At 40.6% G+C, this 20,045-nt stretch overlaps 1 protein-coding gene across 2 annotated transcripts; it reads right to left on the bottom strand.

Annotated features, from left to right (window-relative positions):
• Positions 1–1,473: 1,473 nt before the first annotated feature.
• Positions 1,474–15,034, bottom strand: LOC124118642 (cell death abnormality protein 1-like). 2 transcript variants are annotated; one of them, XM_048396532.1, is made up of 7 exons: positions 14,875–15,034; positions 13,114–13,294; positions 12,499–12,564; positions 10,800–11,195; positions 9,477–9,878; positions 7,101–7,212; positions 1,474–3,282 (listed from the first exon to the last, which is right to left on the bottom strand). In XM_048396532.1, the coding sequence occupies exons 2-7, from the start codon at positions 13,121–13,123 to the stop codon at positions 3,096–3,098; spliced, it is 1,173 nt and encodes a 390-aa protein (XP_048252489.1). In that variant the 5' UTR covers positions 13,124–13,294; positions 14,875–15,034; the 3' UTR covers positions 1,474–3,095. The 2 variants fall into 2 exon arrangements, with proteins under 2 accessions (XP_048252489.1, XP_048252490.1); XM_048396533.1 differs by lacking the exon at positions 13,114–13,294.
• Positions 15,035–20,045: the final 5,011 nt, after the last annotated feature.

The following is a 20,045-nucleotide window of genomic DNA, read 5'->3' as shown; positions in this document are numbered from 1 at the left end:
ACTGACTCTTAGGGCCACGGCGGGGTTTAGGCAGGAAACGAAACCCGTCAGACATTCATGTATCAAAATTGCAAGCAATTGATAGAAATAAAATATATATCCATGGATACATTTGTTTGGTTAAGAGCTGTTGTTGTTTCTTATTTCATTGATCAATTGCTCACTACCTCAGTCTGCCCTGGGCGATTGTACTCATTCCGTAGGAATGTGGTTACACTACGACCTCGACGATGCAAGTATTTAACGTGTAGTAAAGGCTGCATGACATGCAAAGTCAGGTGACATAACGTTACGCCTATGACAGGCTGTGATCTTCAATATTACTTCCTCCTTATAACGAACACTGTATATCAGAGTATGCGATATACGCAAGCGCCGTGCACTATGCAGTGTGCTGACTCTATTTATAGAGGAGGAAATAGTGCAGACAGTCCTGGTCTTATCTCGGCTATATTTTGACGGTGTTAGAGTACACGACACGACGCATTATTTAAAGCTTAGTTGTGTGCTGGTTGTTATCTTCACTGTGTAAGTGCCTGCTTCCGCATGGTTGTTCAAACCTCTGTTGCTTGGCATGTTTCCAAATGTAAAAAAGTTAACCGTAAACATTCAGCTGTTGCTGTTATCAATGTCCGTTGTCGGGTTATCCATTTGGCGAAGTGAATGTTGGTTTACACCGCAGTCATTCGCTCCAGACAAAATAGTGGTTGATAACATGAACAACTTTACACACTGTCGGGGTGCAATGACGCACAGCCCTACAGGTAACCCATTGTTAATTCACCAACCACACTGGAGTCGGCTCTTATACAACGGGGGCTACCTTTAAAACTTAAGTAATATTGTTCAGGTTACTTTTTGTAGCGGTCGTGAAAAAGCTGTGTTTTAATTGACTCGATCCCACGTGTGATGTATATGCGTGACGAATTTATCACTCGTTGAAATGTATGCATGCAATGACGTGCAATTTCGGGGTCATCATGGGTAATCGTGACGAAGTGTTTGCACATATGACTAGCATGCATGATTCTGACAATTCCATAATTGTAGTTAAACGTGATTTTTCATCGTGCATAAGATGTGTTCCCGTACACGTATATGTATAACTATATGTCAATGTTGTTAAGCTATATAATGCAAATGCAACGCCCACATGCGTCACTCCGAATGCACCATTAACACTCAAGGTGGACTTGAAAGGAAAAACACAAACATATGTCAGTACACAGATGACAGAGGGCTGCGTGACCTAACCCTCGACCAGATCGATAACGTTCCCTAACGTGCAGTATGATATGTGCTCTATAGTTAGGTTGAGCGTCGTGTTTCTGTCTGTACTTCATATCATAGGTACTGGACTATGTCACCGGAAAAGACCGGGGTCGTGCTTATTGCTCCGTTTATTATTTTCATGACAGTCTGTCCTTGGTCTTTATTGTAAATATTAATCAGTTGAAAAAAAACAAAAACAAATAAACATCCACTTTATTCCGGTTCAAGCACCTGTCCCAAACTCTGTGTTAGCAACTGATTTATGTTAAATGAACGTTTGTCTGGTAAATCTGTTTCTTTCTTTGTTGTTTCATCACATCAGATGTCGTTAATACACCTCGTCATACAAATTTTGGTTTGGTTGGTTTGAATTTTTAGCAATATTTAGCAATATGACGGCGTTTTTTTGTACCAGTCCAGAATAATGTTGATTTTATAGTGCTAGTCCACTGGGATCCCATGCCACAGTTTAACATGAATACCCCACTCAGACACAGTACCTTGACTCTGAGCCGACGAATGCTTGTTTTAGCCTCTTTTCGCCGAGCGCCAGACAGGGTAACAACAATTAGAATATTGTAACTTCTTTTGGAATGTCGCGGCCGGGAATTGAGCCCACGGCCTTTAGCTCTCAGAGCGGACGCTCCTCCACAAGACCACAGGCGGTCCGTCATAAAGGGAAGGTTGCCTCTAGGAGAGTTGAAGAAACCCTTCTTGTCATACAGTCATGTGGAGATCATTTGAATAGGTATGCTTATATATGAAACCGATGCGGCACTTTCACTGGTTTTCTTCATTTCTAGTTCAGAAGGGTAAATCAGTGGAGGAGGATTGGTTGTTGGACAAATATTGAACGATATCAAAACCGTGTTTCAATTTCGCCAATCCAATCACCACATTGCACAGTGATGTTATCAATGATTAACTCCAGCATGTCGGATAATGTCTTCTCAGTAAGCTTAAGAGAACAGTTTATTTATTTCTGGACAAATTGTCCTGAACCTTTCAAGATTGAGATGTGTTAATATATACAGTCAACAGGTTGAAGTGGCAAATGCCCTACGACTCAAGGGATGACGATTTTCCTTAGGTTTGTCGTAGAAATGGTGTACAAAGTTTAGTTTTCGAGAATTCACATGCTATTAATTCCACTTGTCTTATATCAAACTTGGCACAGCTTCAAATATATGATCAATGTCAGTGTGTGGGAAACATATATAAACATGCACTACAACAAAGCTCACACCAAATACAGATTCTGACTAATCCGTGTCCCTCTCTCAACAACACACTAACAAAATAACAGATATGGCACATACAACATATAAACATTACACAACACTTTTCTAATTCCTGTTCTTTTCTAGCTATCTCAGTTCCTGGTAGCCTCACGCTCTGACCTCCGAGGTAGATATCTCAGTTCCTGATAGCCTCACGCTCTGGCCTCCGAGGTTGATATCTCAGTTCCTGGTAGCCTCACGCTCTGACCTCCGAGGTTGATATCTCAGTTCCTGATAGCCTCACGCTCTGGCCTCCGAGGTAGATATCTCAGTTCCTGGTAGCCTCACGCTCTGGCCTCCGAGGTTGATATCTCAGTTCCTGGTAGCCTCACGCTCTGACCTCCGAGGTTGATATCTCAGTTCCTGGTAGCCTCATGCTCTCACCTCTGAGGTAGATATCTCAGTTCCTGGTAGCCTCACGCTCTGGCCTCCGAGGTAGATATCTCAGTTCCCGGTAGCCTCACGCTCTGACCTCTGAGGTAGATATGTTATCATTATTTCTAAAGCGTCTTAGACCCAAACCCTTGCTATAACGCGTTCTCACTAACAGGTCATGGATGTGGTTCCTGGTTCAGCTGTGTCTGAAATTTCCGGGTCACGTGATAGACTGGTTTGTCTATCACCAGTGAGCGGATCATACATATTTGCTTCATCAATGACATCATACACTCGAGAATCAGTGTCCTCTGCTGACATGTGTACGCCATGGGTAGGCGTGAGGTATTGGAACCTGCAAGGAGATTGCCTCGTTAGAATACTCATGTCTTTTCTTGGATCACAGTGTGTGTTTTACCAACAATTTCAATGGTTGTCTGTCTACATTGGTCAGTTATTATGGTAAGTATGACATGGAGACGACTTTGGTCAGTTATTATGAAAGTTTGACATGGAGACTACTTTGGCCAGTTATTATGGTAAGTATGACATGGGGACCACTTTGGTTAGTTATTATGGTAAGTATTGCATGGGGACTACTTTGGTCATTTATTATAGTAATTGTGACAAGGAAACTACTTTGGTGAGGTATTATGGTAAGTATGACATGGGGACTACTTTGGTTAGTTATTATGGTAAGTATTGCATGGGGACTACTTTGGTCATTTATTATAGTAATTGTGACATGGAAACTACTTTGGTCAGGTATTATGGTAAGCATGAAAAAAGAAATAAAATACTTCTTCTGAGGGGCATCCTTGCACATTGTCACATTGGTCAGTTATTATAGTAAGTATGACATGGGAACCACTTTGGTCAGTTATTATGGTAAGTATGACATGGAGAACACTTTGGTCAGTTAGTCAGTTATTATGGAAAATATGACATGGGAACCTCTTTGGTCACTTATTATGGTAAGTACGACATGGAGACCACTTTGGTCAGTTATTATGGTAAGTATGACATAGGCACCACTTTGGTCAGTTATTATGGTAAGTATGACATGGGCACCACTTTGGTCAGTTATTATGGTAAGTACGACATGGGGACTACTTTGGTCAGTTATTATGGTAAGTACGACATGGGGACCACTTTGGTCAGTTATTATGGTAAGTATTGCATGGGGACTACTTTGGTCATTTATTTTAGTAATTGTGACATGGAAACTACTTTGGTCAGGTATTATGGTAAGCATGAAAAAAAGAAATAAAATACTTCTTTTGAGGGGCATCCTTGCACATTGTCACATTGGTCAGTTATTATGGTAAGTACGACACGGGGACTACTTTGGTCAGATATTATGGTAAGTACGAAATGGAGACCACTTTAGGCAGTTATTATGGCAAGTATGACATGGGCACCACTTTGGTCAGTTATTATGGTAAGTATGACATGGGCACCACTTTGGTCAGTAATTATGGTAAGTACGACATGGAGACCACTTTGGTCAGTTATTATGGTAAGTATGACATGGGCACCACTTTGGTCAGTTATTATGTTAAGTATGACATGGGCACCACTTTGGTCAGTTATTATGGTAAGTATGACATGGGCACCACTTTGGTCAGTTATTATGGTAAGTACGACATGGGGACTACTTTGGTCAATTATGGTAAGTACGACATGGGGACCACTTTGGTCATTTATTATAGTAATTGTGACATGGAAACTACTTTGGTCAGGTATTATGGTAAGCATGAAAAAAAAAATAAAATACTTCTTTTGAGGGGCATCCTTGCACATTGTCACATTGGTCAGTTATTATAGTAAGTATGACATGGGAACCACTTTGGTCAGTTATTATGGTAAGTATGACATGGAGACCACTTTGGTCAGTTAGTCAGTTATTATGGTAAATATGACATGGGAACCTCTTTGGTCACTTATTATGGTAAGTACGAAATGGAGACCACTTTGGTCAGTTATTATGGCAAGTATGACATGGGCACCACTTTGGTCAGTTATTATGGTAAGTATAACATGGGCACCACTTTGGTCAGTTATTATGGTAAGTACGACACGGGAACTACTTTGGTCAGTTATTATGGTAAGTACGAAATGGAGACCACTTTGGTCATTTATTATGGCAAGTATGACATGGGCACCACTTTGGTCAGTTATTATGGTAAGTATGACATGGAGAACACTTTGGTCAGTTATTATGGTAAGTACGACATGGAGACCACTTTGGTCAGTTATTATGGTAAATATGACATGGGAACCTCTTTGGTCACTTATTATGGTAAGTACGAAATGGAGACCACTTTGGTCAGTTATTATCGCAAGTATGACATGGGCACCACTTTGGTCAGTTATCATGGTAAGTATAACATGGGCACCACTTTGGTCAGTTATTATGGTAAGTACGACATGGGGACTACTTTGGTCAGTTATTATGGTAAGTACGAAATGGAGACCACTTTGGTCAGTTATTATGGCAAGAATGACATGGGCACCACTTTGGTCAGTTATTATGGTAAGTATGACATGGGCACCACTTTGGTCAGTTATTATGGTAAGTACGACATGGAGACCACTTTGGTCAGTTATTATGGTAAATATGACATGGGCACCACTTTGGTCAGTTATTATGGTAAGTATGACATGGGCACCACTTTGGTCAGTTATTATGGTAAGTACGACATGGGGACTACTTTGGTCAGTTATTATGGTAAGTACGACATGGGGACCACTTTGGTCAGTTATTATGGTAAGTACGACATGGGGACCACTTTGATCAGTTATTATGGTAAGTATGACATGGGCACCACTTTGGTCAGTTATTATGGTAAGTACGACATGGGGACTACTTTGGTCAGTTATCATGGTAAGTACGACATGGAGACTACTTTGGTCAGTTATTATGGTAAGTTTGACATGGGGACCACTTTGGTCAGTTATTATGGTAAGTACGACATGGAGACCACTTTGGTCAGTTATTATGGTAAGTATGACATGGGCACCACTTTGGTCAGTTATTATGGTGAGTACGACATGGGGACTACTTTGGTCAGTTATCATGGTAAGTACGACATGGAGACTACTTTGGTCAGTTATTATGGTCAGTTTGACATGGGGACCACTTTGGTCAGTTATTATGATAAGTACGACATGGGGACTACTTTGGTCAGTTATTATGGTAAGTACGACATGGAGACTACTTTGGTCAGTTATTATGGTGAGTATGACATGGAGACCTCTTTGGTCAGTTATTATGGTGAGTACGACATGGAGACCACTTTGGTCAGTTATTATGGTAAATATGACATGGGCACCACTTTGGTCAGTTATTATGGTAAGTATGACATGGGCACCACTTTGGTCAGTTATTATGGTAAGTACGACATGGGGACTACTTTGGTCAGTTATTATGGTAAGTACGACATGGGGACCACTTTGGTCAGTTATTATGGTAAGTACGACATGGGGACCACTTTGATCAGTTATTATGGTAAGTATGACATGGGCACCACTTTGGTCAGTTATTATGGTAAGTACGACATGGGGACTACTTTGGTCAGTTATCATGGTAAGTACGACATGGAGACTACTTTGGTCAGTTATTATGGTAAGTTTGACATGGGGACCACTTTGGTCAGTTATTATGGTAAGTACGACATGGAGACCACTTTGGTCAGTTATTATGGTAAGTATGACATGGGCACCACTTTGGTCAGTTATTATGGTGAGTACGACATGGGGACTACTTTGGTCAGTTATCATGGTAAGTATGACATGGAGACTACTTTGGTCAGTTATTATGGTAAGTTTGACATGGGGACCACTTTGGTCAGTTATTATGATAAGTACGACATGGGGACTACTTTGGTCAGTTATTATGGTAAGTACGACATGGAGACTACTTTGGTCAGTTATTATGGTGAGTATGACATGGAGACCTCTTTGGTCAGTTATTATGGTGAGTATGACATCGGGACTGCATTGGTCTGTTATTATGGTAAGTATGACATGGGGACTACTTTTGTCAGTTATTATGGTAAGTACGACATTGAGACCACTTTGGTCAGTTATTATGGTAGGTACGACATGGAGACAAATTATGGGACTATTGTGAACCGTATCTGAGAATATTTCTGAATTTGGCACACTCACCTGTTTTTCTTTAAGTGTTGACAATACTTGTAGCAGCACACAACCAGGAATACTGTTACAATGAAAAGCACACCTGCTGCAGCAAGTCCTATAAACAGTCCCACGTTATTACCTGACAAAGAAAAACGAGGTTGATTTTTAAATATTGCTGCAGGGCTTTCTTGTAAAATTTGAGATAAGCTGATTGATGTTCTCCAACTGCACAGTCAACCAGAATATATATCCTCTGTTTAAACATTAATCAGCTTGTCTTACATTTTACAAGAAATCCCTATATATGTCTGTTATAAGGGCTGTAGGAAAAGGGGTCTTGGTTAGGTTAAGGGATGGGCATAGGGGTTGGGCACATACGAGATAGGGGCAGGTGCAAGAGATGAGGAAGTGGTAGGTGCACGACGGCGCAAGACGTGCAGTGGGTGCCAGGTCTAAGACATAAGGGGTTTGTAAGTTTATTAGATAGGTGAGGGCGAAATCTGAGTTTAAACCTAGTAGTAGAAGGAAATGTGACTGGGTGAGTAATTTCATTCACATGGGAGGTGTTTCAGCCACATTGTGACTTCAGGATACATTTCATGTCCCATTTTTTCAACAAAGAGCACACCAATAACCAGTCATCAAAGAGGTAAGTTTGCTAGTTTTTAACATTTTTAGCCACACCACAACACAGAAACGACACAGCAACATATTCCAGATACCAGCTAACTTTTATTAATAGTAAAATGCGGCAGACCTAACCGACTTTGAAATAAGGCCAATTTCATGTGTGTGTGTGATGTGGCAGAAAATAGGAGTAGGGATCAAATGGTCGAGATATAGTAGAAGTGGTTGGTGTGGCAGAATCACTGTTGAAGGAGGTGTGTGCGTCGGGAGGTATTGGTGACGTGGGTAGGTTGAACGATAGGGTTGGGAGGGATTGGTGACGTTGGTAGGTTGAACGATAGGGTTGTAAGGGATTGGTGACGTGGATAGGTTGAACGATAGGGTTGGAAGGGATTGGTGACGTGGATAGGTTGAACGATAGGGTTGTAAGGGATTGGTGACGTGGATAGTTTGAACGATAGGGTTGTAAGGGATTGGTGACGTGGATAGGTTGAACGATAGGGTTGTAAGGGATTGGTGTCGTGGATAGGTTGAACGATAGGGTTGTAAGGGATTGGTGACGTGGATAGGTTGAACGATAGGGTTGTAAGGGATTGGTGACGTGGATAGGTTGAACGATAGGGTTGGAAGGGATTGATGACGTGGGTAGGTTGAACGATAGGGTTGGAAGGGATTGGTGACGTGGGTAGGTTGAACGATAGGTTTGGAAGGGATTGGTGACGTGGGTAGGTTGAAAGATAGGTTTGGAAGGGATTGGTGACGTGGATAGGTTGAACAATAGGGTTGGAAAGGATTGGTGACGTGGGTAGGTTGAAAGATAGGTTTGGAAGGGATTGGTGACGTGGATAGGTTGAACGATATGTTTGGAAGGGATTGGTGACGTGGATAGGTTGAACGATATGTTTGGAAGGGATTGGTGACGTGGGTAGGTTGAACGATAGGGTTGGAAGGGATTGGTGACGTGGGCAGGTTGAGATGATAGGGTTGGAAGGGATTGGTGACGTGGGCAGGTTGAGATGATAGGGTTGGAAGGGATTGGTGACGTGGGCAGGTTGAGATGATAGGGTTGGAAGGGATTGGTGACGTGGGTAGGTTGAAAGATAGGGTTGGAAGGGATTGGTGACGTAGGTAGGTTGAACGATAGGGTTGGAAGGGATTGGTGACGTGGGTAGGTTGAACGATAGGGTTGGAAGGGATTGGCGACGTGGGTAGGTGAAGGATAGGGTTGGAAGGGATTGGTGACGTTGGTAGGTTGAACGATAGGGTTGGAAGGGATTGGTGATGTGGGAAGGTTGAACGATAGCGTTGGAAGGGATTGGTGACGTGGGTAGGTTGAACGATAGGGTTGGAAGGGATTGGTGACGTGGGTAGGTTGAACGATAGGGTTGGAAGGGATTGTTGGCGTGGTTGGATTGAGGGATATTGGTAATGGCTGGTGTAACAGAAACGTATTGAAGTAGTGGAATGGATACTTTGATTCACGTATTTGTGACGGGTGCCACGGATGGGACAGGATACCTTTCCCCTTATTGCGACTATGTAGTCTGAACCGTAGTTGAACCTTATAGTAGAGATTTATTTTGACTTTTGAAATAGTCACTTTTCTTTCTGAACAGAAATAAAATACTTCCGTTGAGGGGCATCCTTGCACATGTGTGTTTAATGTGCACCATCATATGGGGTATACTTTAATTGTTGTGATCGACACATGTTCATCTAAGTTTGTAGCCTTAAGGACAGTAATACTGTGAACAGTTTTCATAAAATAATACTTACCTGATGTCTCTTCGCATATTCCTGTTCCCGTCAACCTGTTGCATTTGGTACATCCTCTCGAACAGTTCTTACAATCAGTCCCGTAGTAGGAGTCTACACATCCAGACACACAGAAGGAGCCCAGCTGACAATATCCTCCATCACAACCACCTGGACATGCTGTACAGTTACCCCCTGGACTGTCACATGGTATGTTACAGTTGATGCCTTGGTATCCTGGCACACAACCCTCAGTGCAGTTAGCACTTCCATGGCTAGAGATCACACATGTGTTATTCCTGCAGTTCTTGCTGCAGGTAGACTTGCAACTCAGACCGTAATACCCAGTGTCACACTCAGTGAGGCAATACCCTGTCTCACCGTCACAGTCTGAACAGTGATGGGTTTCCTTGCATGGACTGGCTGAAAGTTATATTGCATGTATTATAATTGGTGGTCTTGTGAATAGAAACATGGGCATTGTGACGTGGGTAGGTTGAATGATACGGTTGGAAGGGATTGGTGACGTAGGTATGTTGAAGGATAGGGTTGGAAGGGATTGGTGACGTGGGAAGGTTGAACGATAGCGTTGGAAGGGATTGGTGACGTGGGTAGGTGGAACGATAGGGTTGGAAGGGATTGGTGACGTAGGTAGGTTGAAAGATAGGGTTGGAAGGGATTGGTGACGTGGGTAGGTTGAACGATAGGGTTGGAAGGGATTGGTGACGTTGGTAGGTTGAACGATAGGGTTGGAAGGGATTGGTGACGTGGGTAGGTTGAACGATAGGGTTGGAAGGGATTGGTGACGTGGGTAGGTTGAACGATAGGGTTGGAAGGGATTGGTGACGTGGGTAGGTTGAACGATAGGGTTGGAAGGGGTTGTTGGCGTGGTTGGCAGGGGGGGGGGGGGGGAGGATAGTGGTAGTGGCTGGTGTAACAGAAACGTATTGAAGTAGGGATCGGAAGGGCTATAAACATAGCAATGTGTTTTTCACCAAAGGTAATTGTGGTTAAACACTTTCAACCAAAGCAATCAATTCTTTGATTCAAGTGTTTCTGACGGGTGCCACGGATGGGACAGGGTCCCTTACCCCTTATTGCGACTATGTAGTCTGAATCTTAGTTGTACCTTATAGCAGAGATTTATTTTGACTTTTGAAGTAGTTACTTTTCTTTCTGAACAGAAATAAAATACTTCCTTTGAGGGTCATCCTTGCAAATTGTGTTGAATGTGCACCATCATATGGTGTATACTTTTAATAGTTCTGACGGACACGTGTGCATCTAAGTTTGTAACCTTTAGGGCAGTAATACTGTGAACACTTTTCATAAAATAATACTTACCCGATGTCTCTTCGCATGTTCCTGTCAACCTGTTGCATGGGGTACATCCTGTTGAACAGTTCTTACAATCAATCCCGTAGTGAGAGTCTACACATCCAGACACACAGAAGGAGCCCAGCTGACAATATCCTCCATCACACCCACCTGGACATGCTGTACAGTTACCCCCTGGACTGTCACATGGTATGTTACAGTTGATGCCTTGGTATCCTGGCACACAACCCTCAGTGCAGTTAGCACTACCATGGCTTGAGATCGCACATGTGTTATTCCTACAGTTCTTGCTGCAGGTAGACTTGCAACTCAGACCGTAATATCCAGTGTCACACTCAGTGAGGCAATACCCTGTCTCACCGTCACAGTCTGAACAGTGATGGGTTTCCTTGCACGAACTGGCTGAAAAGTTATATTGCATGTATTATAATTGGTTGTCTTGTGAATAGGAAAATAGGCATGTTGATATTGAAACATGGTAAGCTAGTAGGTCAGGACATGCGCACCCATTGGGAATACTTGGTTCTCTTCATTGATTCTCAGTGACTCCTTCATATAACTGTCACAACTATTTTTGCCGTTTATTTCCAACTGAATCGTATCATTGAATCTGGTTATTCTCTGGCCTTGACGTTGTATATTAAATGACCAGTTATACGTGACCCACTAGTGGTATAAAGAAATACAAATGTGACTTATAATACCTGAAGAAATGTTTACCAAATGCGTGGCTTTGAAAGATATACAAAACTGACTATCCCCGAACAGCAGCTGCGGAAAACTGATAATAATGGCGTTGACAAATACCCGAGACTTATAATACCTTGGCTATTTTGTACTAATTGATTTGGATTTGAGAGAAACGGTTTGATTGTACCTAAACAAGTGTATGTTGTCAAAAGAAATCTATAAATAAGATACACTTAGGGTATGAAGACGTGATTGTCTTACCGCATTTAGCTAATATTATTTGTGCGAGTATGTGTATTAATACAGACGACCCTTGCACGATTAGGTTGTTGTTATCGTCCCTGAATTTAAAGTTCCCTGATAGTACCTGCATACGGTCTCACATAACCATGCAGAATGGCATCCCCGTAGTGCCTTCCTGTAGGACATGGATATTCTTCCAGCTCTACTGATCACTCCCTATATATGTTTGAGCCTACCCTGTAGCAGTCCTGTAGTGCCTTCCTGTAGGACATGGATATTCTTCCAGCTCTACTGATCACACCCTTATATGTGTGAGCCTACCCTGTAGCAGTCCTGTGGGGGCTTCCCAATAATTGCAAACTTGGATATTTCAAGTTAAATTTGTTGGATGATTTTCTTATATCATCAAAATTTTATTCTTAGCAAACTGAAAGTGGTATATTCCCCGTTCAGGGAAAAAAGGCAATTGGTACAGTGTGTCAAACACCAAGAACTTGTTTTAACCTCAGTAGCGTTTTTTCTTTGAATTGGGGACGAGTTCGTCTGTCAGTTTTCAGTGTCTTGTTTACGCTATTTCCTTTTATCAAATCTAATTTGGGGATCTAAGTAATTATGATTAAGTATGATATAAAGTTTCAAAACTTGCAAACTTGTTGTGTTGCTCTTGCTTGCTCTTTGATCTTACATTATTTAAAATGACACATTATTGTACATAGGTATGGACATTGGCAAATAAAAACACTCAATCAGCAATATACACACAACGTGTTACCTTCAGTAGCAGTTACCAAGCAGACAATCCATATCATCAGCGAGGCAGCCATTATGTTGACTGAAACTGATCAGAAAAAAACAATTAAGTGATATCGCACATTACCCATTAACATAAACATCTAAACAATGAAACAACAATTGTTTGATGCAACCACAACGAAATTAAAAGTTGTCAAGGTGTGCAGAAAACAAAGAGTGTATGTGTATACTCCTCAAGTAGCTGAGAATAAAAGAAGCTGGACACAGAACACACCACATTATATGGAGTCAAGCTTATAGAAAAGCTTTATTGAAGCCTTGAATGGTGTAACCCTCATCAAACAACTTTTGAGCAAGCACCATGTAACGATCTTTGAAGTTTTTGTGGAAAGAGCTTGCTCAATTGTACCTCACAAGAAGTGAAATGTATCACACAACGGATGGAGCTGCTGAAATATAGCTAGGAGTTGGAAGTCATCCTGAATGTGTATGTATATATCTCTATGTATATACATGAAACAGATAAGGCAGTTTTACTGGTCAAATTCATATCTAGTTCTAGAGGGTAGATGAGTCGAAGAGAATTCGTAGTTTTACCATTATTAAACGATATTAGATCATTGTAATACCTTACCTGAGAACATCTTGATAGGAATAGATCTTCAGCAACCCATGCTTGTCATAAATGGCTACTATGCTTGTCACAAGAGGTGGTCAGGCTCGCTGGCTTGATTGATGCATGTCATCGTATCCCTAATGCGAAATCGTATCTCAATTGGTCTAGACTTGATTATTTACAGACCCCCATCATAAAGCTGGAAAACAAACACACACATAAACAAAGATTAATGTACCTGAGGCTTAAATTAAACTTTAAGAATTGCATTGACCTCAGCCAATCTCAATCTATAATTATTACCTGGAATTCTCGAAGACACCATTTCTTATCCAATGAGAGTGACACTTCAAACTTTGCCTCCATCCTTGGAACCATAAGTAAAAAATCATATTTTGGTCTTAATTTGGTATATTCTTGTAGATAGACCAATTGGTTTGTGTTATATATTTTAGTGTAGTAAGTGTAAAGTCTACCTACTGTTTGACTGGGACTCTATATTAGGAACACGTTTTAGATACAAAATAAAGTGACAGACAAAATATTGCTTTGCGTGGACACCCTGATCCGGAATATATTGGTCAGACAGTTGGACTTAAAATGGAACAAAATATGAAATTAAAGGACAAAAGTGGCCACTCAAACCAAAATCATATAAATCCTTCAGAATGACATGCTTCCAGGTAGTGTCAAATGGAGATATTTATGATAATAATGGTAGTTCCTAGTATCTGTACTTTTAAGGTACATTTCGCGACGACATAAAGCAGACGGTTTAACATCCTGGATCAACAATTGAATGTCATAAAAATTGTTTTCTAAGTCCTCTCCAATTCCGTTAGATTAGGTTAACTGGTTGAGTTATGGTGGTTCAAAGGGGGACCTCTCACATGATCATGTGGAGGAAGTAAACAAAGGGTCCCCTTCATTTCTGAAGGTCCAAGCGATATGACTACTGCACAAAGACAACAACCCTGACATTCTGCACATTGAAAATAAACAGTGTCCGCTCCAAGGTGTAATGATAATATTACCTTGAAGAAGTGCGACGGTCTATTTCCTTAACATTTTCAAATATATTATCATAAAGACACTCTTTGTGTTCGGCGACGACGTATCAAGGACTAGATCATTGTATATATTGTACGGGTGGTCTGACGCCATAAATGCTATGTTTAATGTGTTGTCTGCTTACTCAAATTTTATGATGTGCACAAGACTAACAGTTAACGATCACTGTCACCACACAAAAACAAATCACAATGCCTGGCTCTCGACTTACAATGTGCACAGAGTCGTGGAGAATAGTTCCACGCCATATTGTGTCCATCATCATTTCTTGCAAAAGAACCTCTCCCAAACTATGTGAGTTAAAAACAAATGCTTGTGTTATGGTTAACATCATATAGTGGACTCGGATTGAGCAGATTCCTTATTCCTTATGATCCTGGAAGAATTGTTTTAATTCAGAATGTCAACACTTGATGATAATGGCTGAACATGCATTACAATCTGGTCCTCTCTGCTAATGTTGTTACCTGTGTTATACCTCGATAGTGAAATTTGAAACTTTCACTGTCAGCCGCTCAGCGACTAATGCCTCCCGCTTACATAAGTTGTGTGTACACGTTGATACTTGACACTCATATAAGTGTCACGACTGCCGATAGATGTAATGTAATCAGTCACGGGACCAAGCCAAGGCATGTGCTCAAAATATTCTCACCCAAACCGTCCGAGATGAACCGAATATGACTACAAATCACATACAATACTCACCAACATCTCATGAGAACAGTACAATGTTTTATGCTGCATGTGTCACATGTACCCCAGAAAGCCTGTCGAACGGGTAACCTCCCTGTTGTCAGCCACGTATCAAGTGTGCATGTAGGCATTAGCTATGTCACTGCATGACTAACTGCTCATTCGGGGCACCACGTATACCCGCGTTAACTGTTGTTGTATACATTCATCAGCTATGAACTGTTCCACCTGTGATAAGGATACTGAGATAAGGAACCTTTTATGTATCAATAAAGTCTGAATTCTTAGTATAACGTTTGGTGTATCAGAAAATAATTGTCCTGATGCTGTATAGTACATTGTAACTGCAACAACACCTTCCTGCATTATTGTCATGCTATCGACGCAATACATGGGCATGGATAGAACACTGTGACACACGAGCGCATAATCCATGCTAAATATCATATGACACTGGATGATGTATACACACATCCATTACACACACCTGCACTTGGACTATGCTATATATTATATGACACTGGATGATGTATACACACATTCATTACACACACCTGCACTTGGACTATGCTATATATTATATGACACTGGATGATGTATACACACATTCATTACACACACCTGCACTTGGACTATGCTATATATTACATGACACTGGATGATGTATACACACATTCATTACACACACCTGCACTTGGGCTGTGCTATATATTATATGACACTGGATGATGTATACATACATCCATTACACACACCTGCACTTGGACTATGCTATATATTATATGACACTGGATGATGTATACATACATCCATTACACACACCTGCACTTGGACTATGCTATATATTATATGACACTGGATGATGTATACATACATCCATTACACACACCTGCACTTGGACTATGCTATATATTATATGACACTGGATGATGTATACGCACACTCATTACACACACCTGCACTTGGGCTATGCTATATATTATATGACACTGGATGATGTATACACACACACATTACACACACCTGCGCTTGGACTATGCTATGTATTATATGACACTGGATGATGTATACACACATCCATTACACACACCTGCACTTGGACTATGCTATATATTATATGACACTGGATGATGTATACACACACTCATTACACACACCTGCACTTGGACTATGCTATATATTATATGACACCAGACACACACTCACGACACACAGAAGGACGCTACGACCATGCTAAATAGTTTAATATAAAACGATAATGGAAAAAATAACGATTATTGTCTCGATTATTGTCGATTGGGCGTAAAAGGCAATATAGTGGTGACAATTATATAAGTAGGTCTCCGCAGAGATGTGTATACAACATCTCATAACACACATCGACGATAAGGCGCAGGGAGGTGTATACTATCTCTCAATACACATTGATGATAAGGCACAGGGAGGTGTATACGACCTCTCATCACACATTGACGATAAGGCGGAGGGAGGTGTATACAACCTCTCATAACACATTGACGATAAGGCACAGGGAGGTGTATACAACCTCTCATCACACATTGACGATAATGCACAGGGAGGTGTATACAACCTCTCATCACACATTGACGATAAGGCGGAGGGAGGTGTATACAACCTCTCATAAGACACATCGACGATAAGGCACAGGGAGGTGTATACAACCCATCATAACATACATCGATGATAATGCACAGGGAGGTGTATACAACCTCTCATCACACATTGACGATAAGGCTGAGGGAGTGTTTACAACCTCTCATAACACACATCGACGATAAGGCACAGGGAGGTGTATACAACCTCTCATAACACACATCGACGATAAGGCACAGGGAGGTGTATACAACCTCTCATCACACACATTGACGATAAGGCACAGGGAGGTGTATCAACCTCTCATAACACACATCGACGATAAGGCACAGGGAGGTGTATTCAACCTCTCATTACACACATCGACGATAAGGCACAGGGAGGTGTATACAACCTCTCATAACACACATCGACGATAAGGCACAGGGAGGTGTATTCAACCTCTCATAACACACATCGACGATAAGGCACAGGGAGGTGTATACAACCTATCATAACACACATCGACGATAAGGCGCAGGAAGGTGTATACAACCTCTCATAACATCCATTGACGATAAGGCGCAGGGAGGTGTATACAACCTCTCATAACACACATCGACGATAAGGCACATTGAGATGTATACAACATCTCATAACACACATTGACGATAATGCACAGGGAGGTGTATACAACCTCTCATCACACGTCGACGATAAGACACAGGGAGGTGTATACAACCTCTGATAACACACATCAATGATAAGGCACAGGGAGGTGTATACAACCTCTCATCACACATCGACGATAAGGCGCAGGGAGGTGTGTACAACCTCTCATAACACACATCGACGATAAGGCCATGCTAAATATTCTATAACACTGAGTCATGCTTGTAAACACTTATAATACACCAGCTCAAGGGTACGCGAGGAAGAATGTGTGACAAGCACTGCATTGCGACCACATTGGGCTATCAGGTTGCCTTGGTTTGCGTCCCTGTGTAGGTGGATGAGTCTGGAGCACGTGTTTCAGGAGTAGTGTCCCTTTGTCCTATACACCACTTCGATCCTAACTTCACCCAGACAGGTAGCGTTTTGGGCCCAGTTAAACCAATCAGCTGGACATGCCGTACTCTGTGCATCAATATTGTATTGCTGAAACTTGTAAATCTATTCAAAATATTCAAATTATAATTTTAATTATGTAATTTACCTAGAATCAAAGTCCTGAAGCCGGGTGCCAATGTGCAAATCAAGAGCAAAATATAGGCTTTCGGTTTGCGCGTGCTTGAGTATATCTCACGAGTACCCTTTGTTACATGACAGTGTATTTCATGGTTAAACAATGCTTGTCACTGTATTACATTGTTTCTGTTGAGGTACCTTGGGCTCGCCAGAATACAGTGATATAACTTCAAAGCAATGTTAACCCCAATTCACTCACTGGAAAATTATGTTGATATTCAGTAGAAGTCCATTGCAATGTATTTGGACAATGATTAGTCGGAATCAGGATCAGGAATGTAGTAGTATTTAATGTAGGAAAGGGTGAGAAAGTTATTATATTTAGATGCTCGGTATATCTGTAAACTCTCCTCTGGCATGGATGGATGTGAAACGTTATAGAAACATGTGGAATAGTGTGTGATGTTCAAGTGAAACTGAGCTGGTCTGGCCCTGTGAAGAAAGTACTTGAAACTGGTTAGCCCATACAAGTAGAGAGGGCGCGTGCCAGTTTCATCTCACGTTTCATCTCGCATCTGACATTACATCAAGACCAGCCGTTGTGTGAAGATCTCTTATCACCTCAGATTCCCAGCCTCGGCCTATCAAGGAAGCCTGGCCTCTGTTGTGGACAGGTACATATTATTAACTGCACTTTTTGCGATCACCACTGCCTTCATATTTTGTTTTTGACACAGTCATTGAATATTGCACAACATTAACATATTATTTCTATTTGGTAATCGACATCTTGGCGCTGCAAGTCAGAGATCCACTAATTCCACTAGCATTGTCTCTGTGATACTCCAAGGTGGGTGGGGAGCTCGAGTAATGAAATATTGTACAATGAACTTGAACGGACCCCTAAAACAATACACATCCACTGGGCAGAGACCTACAAATCCGTTAAGTATGGCTAACTTGTGGCTTGTCTACCTCAGGTATGTTTACCTGTCAATATGAATGAGCTTCGAAGTACCTCACCAGCAATCAGTCGTGTACGTGTTGGTTGTTTATTCAAATATCAAATGTATATGCAATTAAGTTATACTTTTGTTTTTACATAAATAAGAAAGAAAACAAACCCTAGTATTGGTGATGTCAAATTAATTTTTTTTTAATATGCTTTGTCAATACTTCCTCTAAATATTTCCACAAGAGAAAAATAAAAAAGAGTACTGTTGTGTCATTGTGCTGTTTGAATATTGTGATTTAATGTCGATAATATCAAGTTTTACCTTGATTCAATTATTTTATCTATTTACAACCATGTATAGTAATACATAAGTTAAAGTAATTTTAATTAATATTTCTTTTTTTGTGAACAAAGGAAGAAACAACTTGGTAAGTGAAAAGACTATTCTCAGTTGAGTACATCATGAGAAAGTAGGACAAGACCTGTTTTTTAATACAATCACTATTAAGTTCACATGCAACTTGATTTTTTATCTAATGCACACACACGAGTAACAGTCTAATGTCTGTTTCTCTCATGTAATGAATCAAGGAGTAATGTTTTGTTGTTTGTTATTTATTCATCAGGACTTTTATCTGTTCTTGAAAAAAAATCTTTTTTGACTTAAGACACAACTATATACTAAACAGTGTGTTCCAACCTAGTTGGAAGGTCTACTTCTTACCAGTTACTAACACTCAACCAGCCAGTAAGGTTAAACAAAAGAAATATGGACAATTATACGTGCACTTTTGGGAGAATTAATACGAAGAGCAAAACACAACATGAATTAATAGAACGATAAGTATAAAGACGTTATGTAATACCGAAGAGTGGCGAGGCGTTCAACGACGTTCCTAGAATTTGCAGTTGGTAATGAAGTTACTGCTCACCCTCACTTATATAGTCTTACATTATTGAATAAACATTCCATTACAACCAATGGAAATGTCGTGTTTATAATGTTATGTAAGAAATGTAATGACACTTGTAACCCTTCACACTCCTTAAAAAAACATTTTGTTTCTTTTTTGATGGATTTACAAAGTGATTGTTGTTTCACCAATGTGAGATTAAAAGTAATTCGATGGTTGTTTAATGTTTTAAGAACGTATTTATGAAATGCAACACTTTAAAAATGATCTTGTTAAGTATCTTTCTTTTTAAAAGATTTGGATTTCACAACCGAGAAAAATTAAATTCATGATAAATAAGTGTGTTAAAACAAAACAAAACAACATGAAAAATCTATGTTGATGGTTTAAAACATCTCATTTATAGAAGTTCGTATCTTTATTGGAAAGGCTTTGATTTTTCAACAACTCAGATAATAATTGTTCATCTTTGTTAAACTATTTCTTTTAGCAATAAACCTTCATATGCAGAAGAGGTCAACTGGGTATACCGC

This window comes from Haliotis rufescens, unplaced genomic scaffold, assembly GCF_023055435.1.
Source record: "Haliotis rufescens isolate VD_foot unplaced genomic scaffold, xgHalRufe1.0.p SCAF_150, whole genome shotgun sequence".
NCBI classification, from domain to species: domain Eukaryota; kingdom Metazoa; phylum Mollusca; class Gastropoda; order Lepetellida; family Haliotidae; genus Haliotis; species Haliotis rufescens.
Note: the sequence above shows the minus strand (reverse complement) of the source record. Positions and strands in the feature narration are given on the sequence as shown.

Bases quoted from the DNA above. Each gene is read 5' to 3' on its own strand.
- LOC124118642 (XM_048396532.1), bottom strand. The intron at 9,879-10,799 runs GTAAGTATTATT...TATAACTTTCAG, and splicing joins AACATGCGAAGAGACATCGG to CCAGTCCATGCAAGGAAACC. The intron at 7,213-9,476 runs GTAAGTATTATT...TTTCTTTGTCAG, and splicing joins AATATGCGAAGAGACATCAG to GTAATAACGTGGGACTGTTT.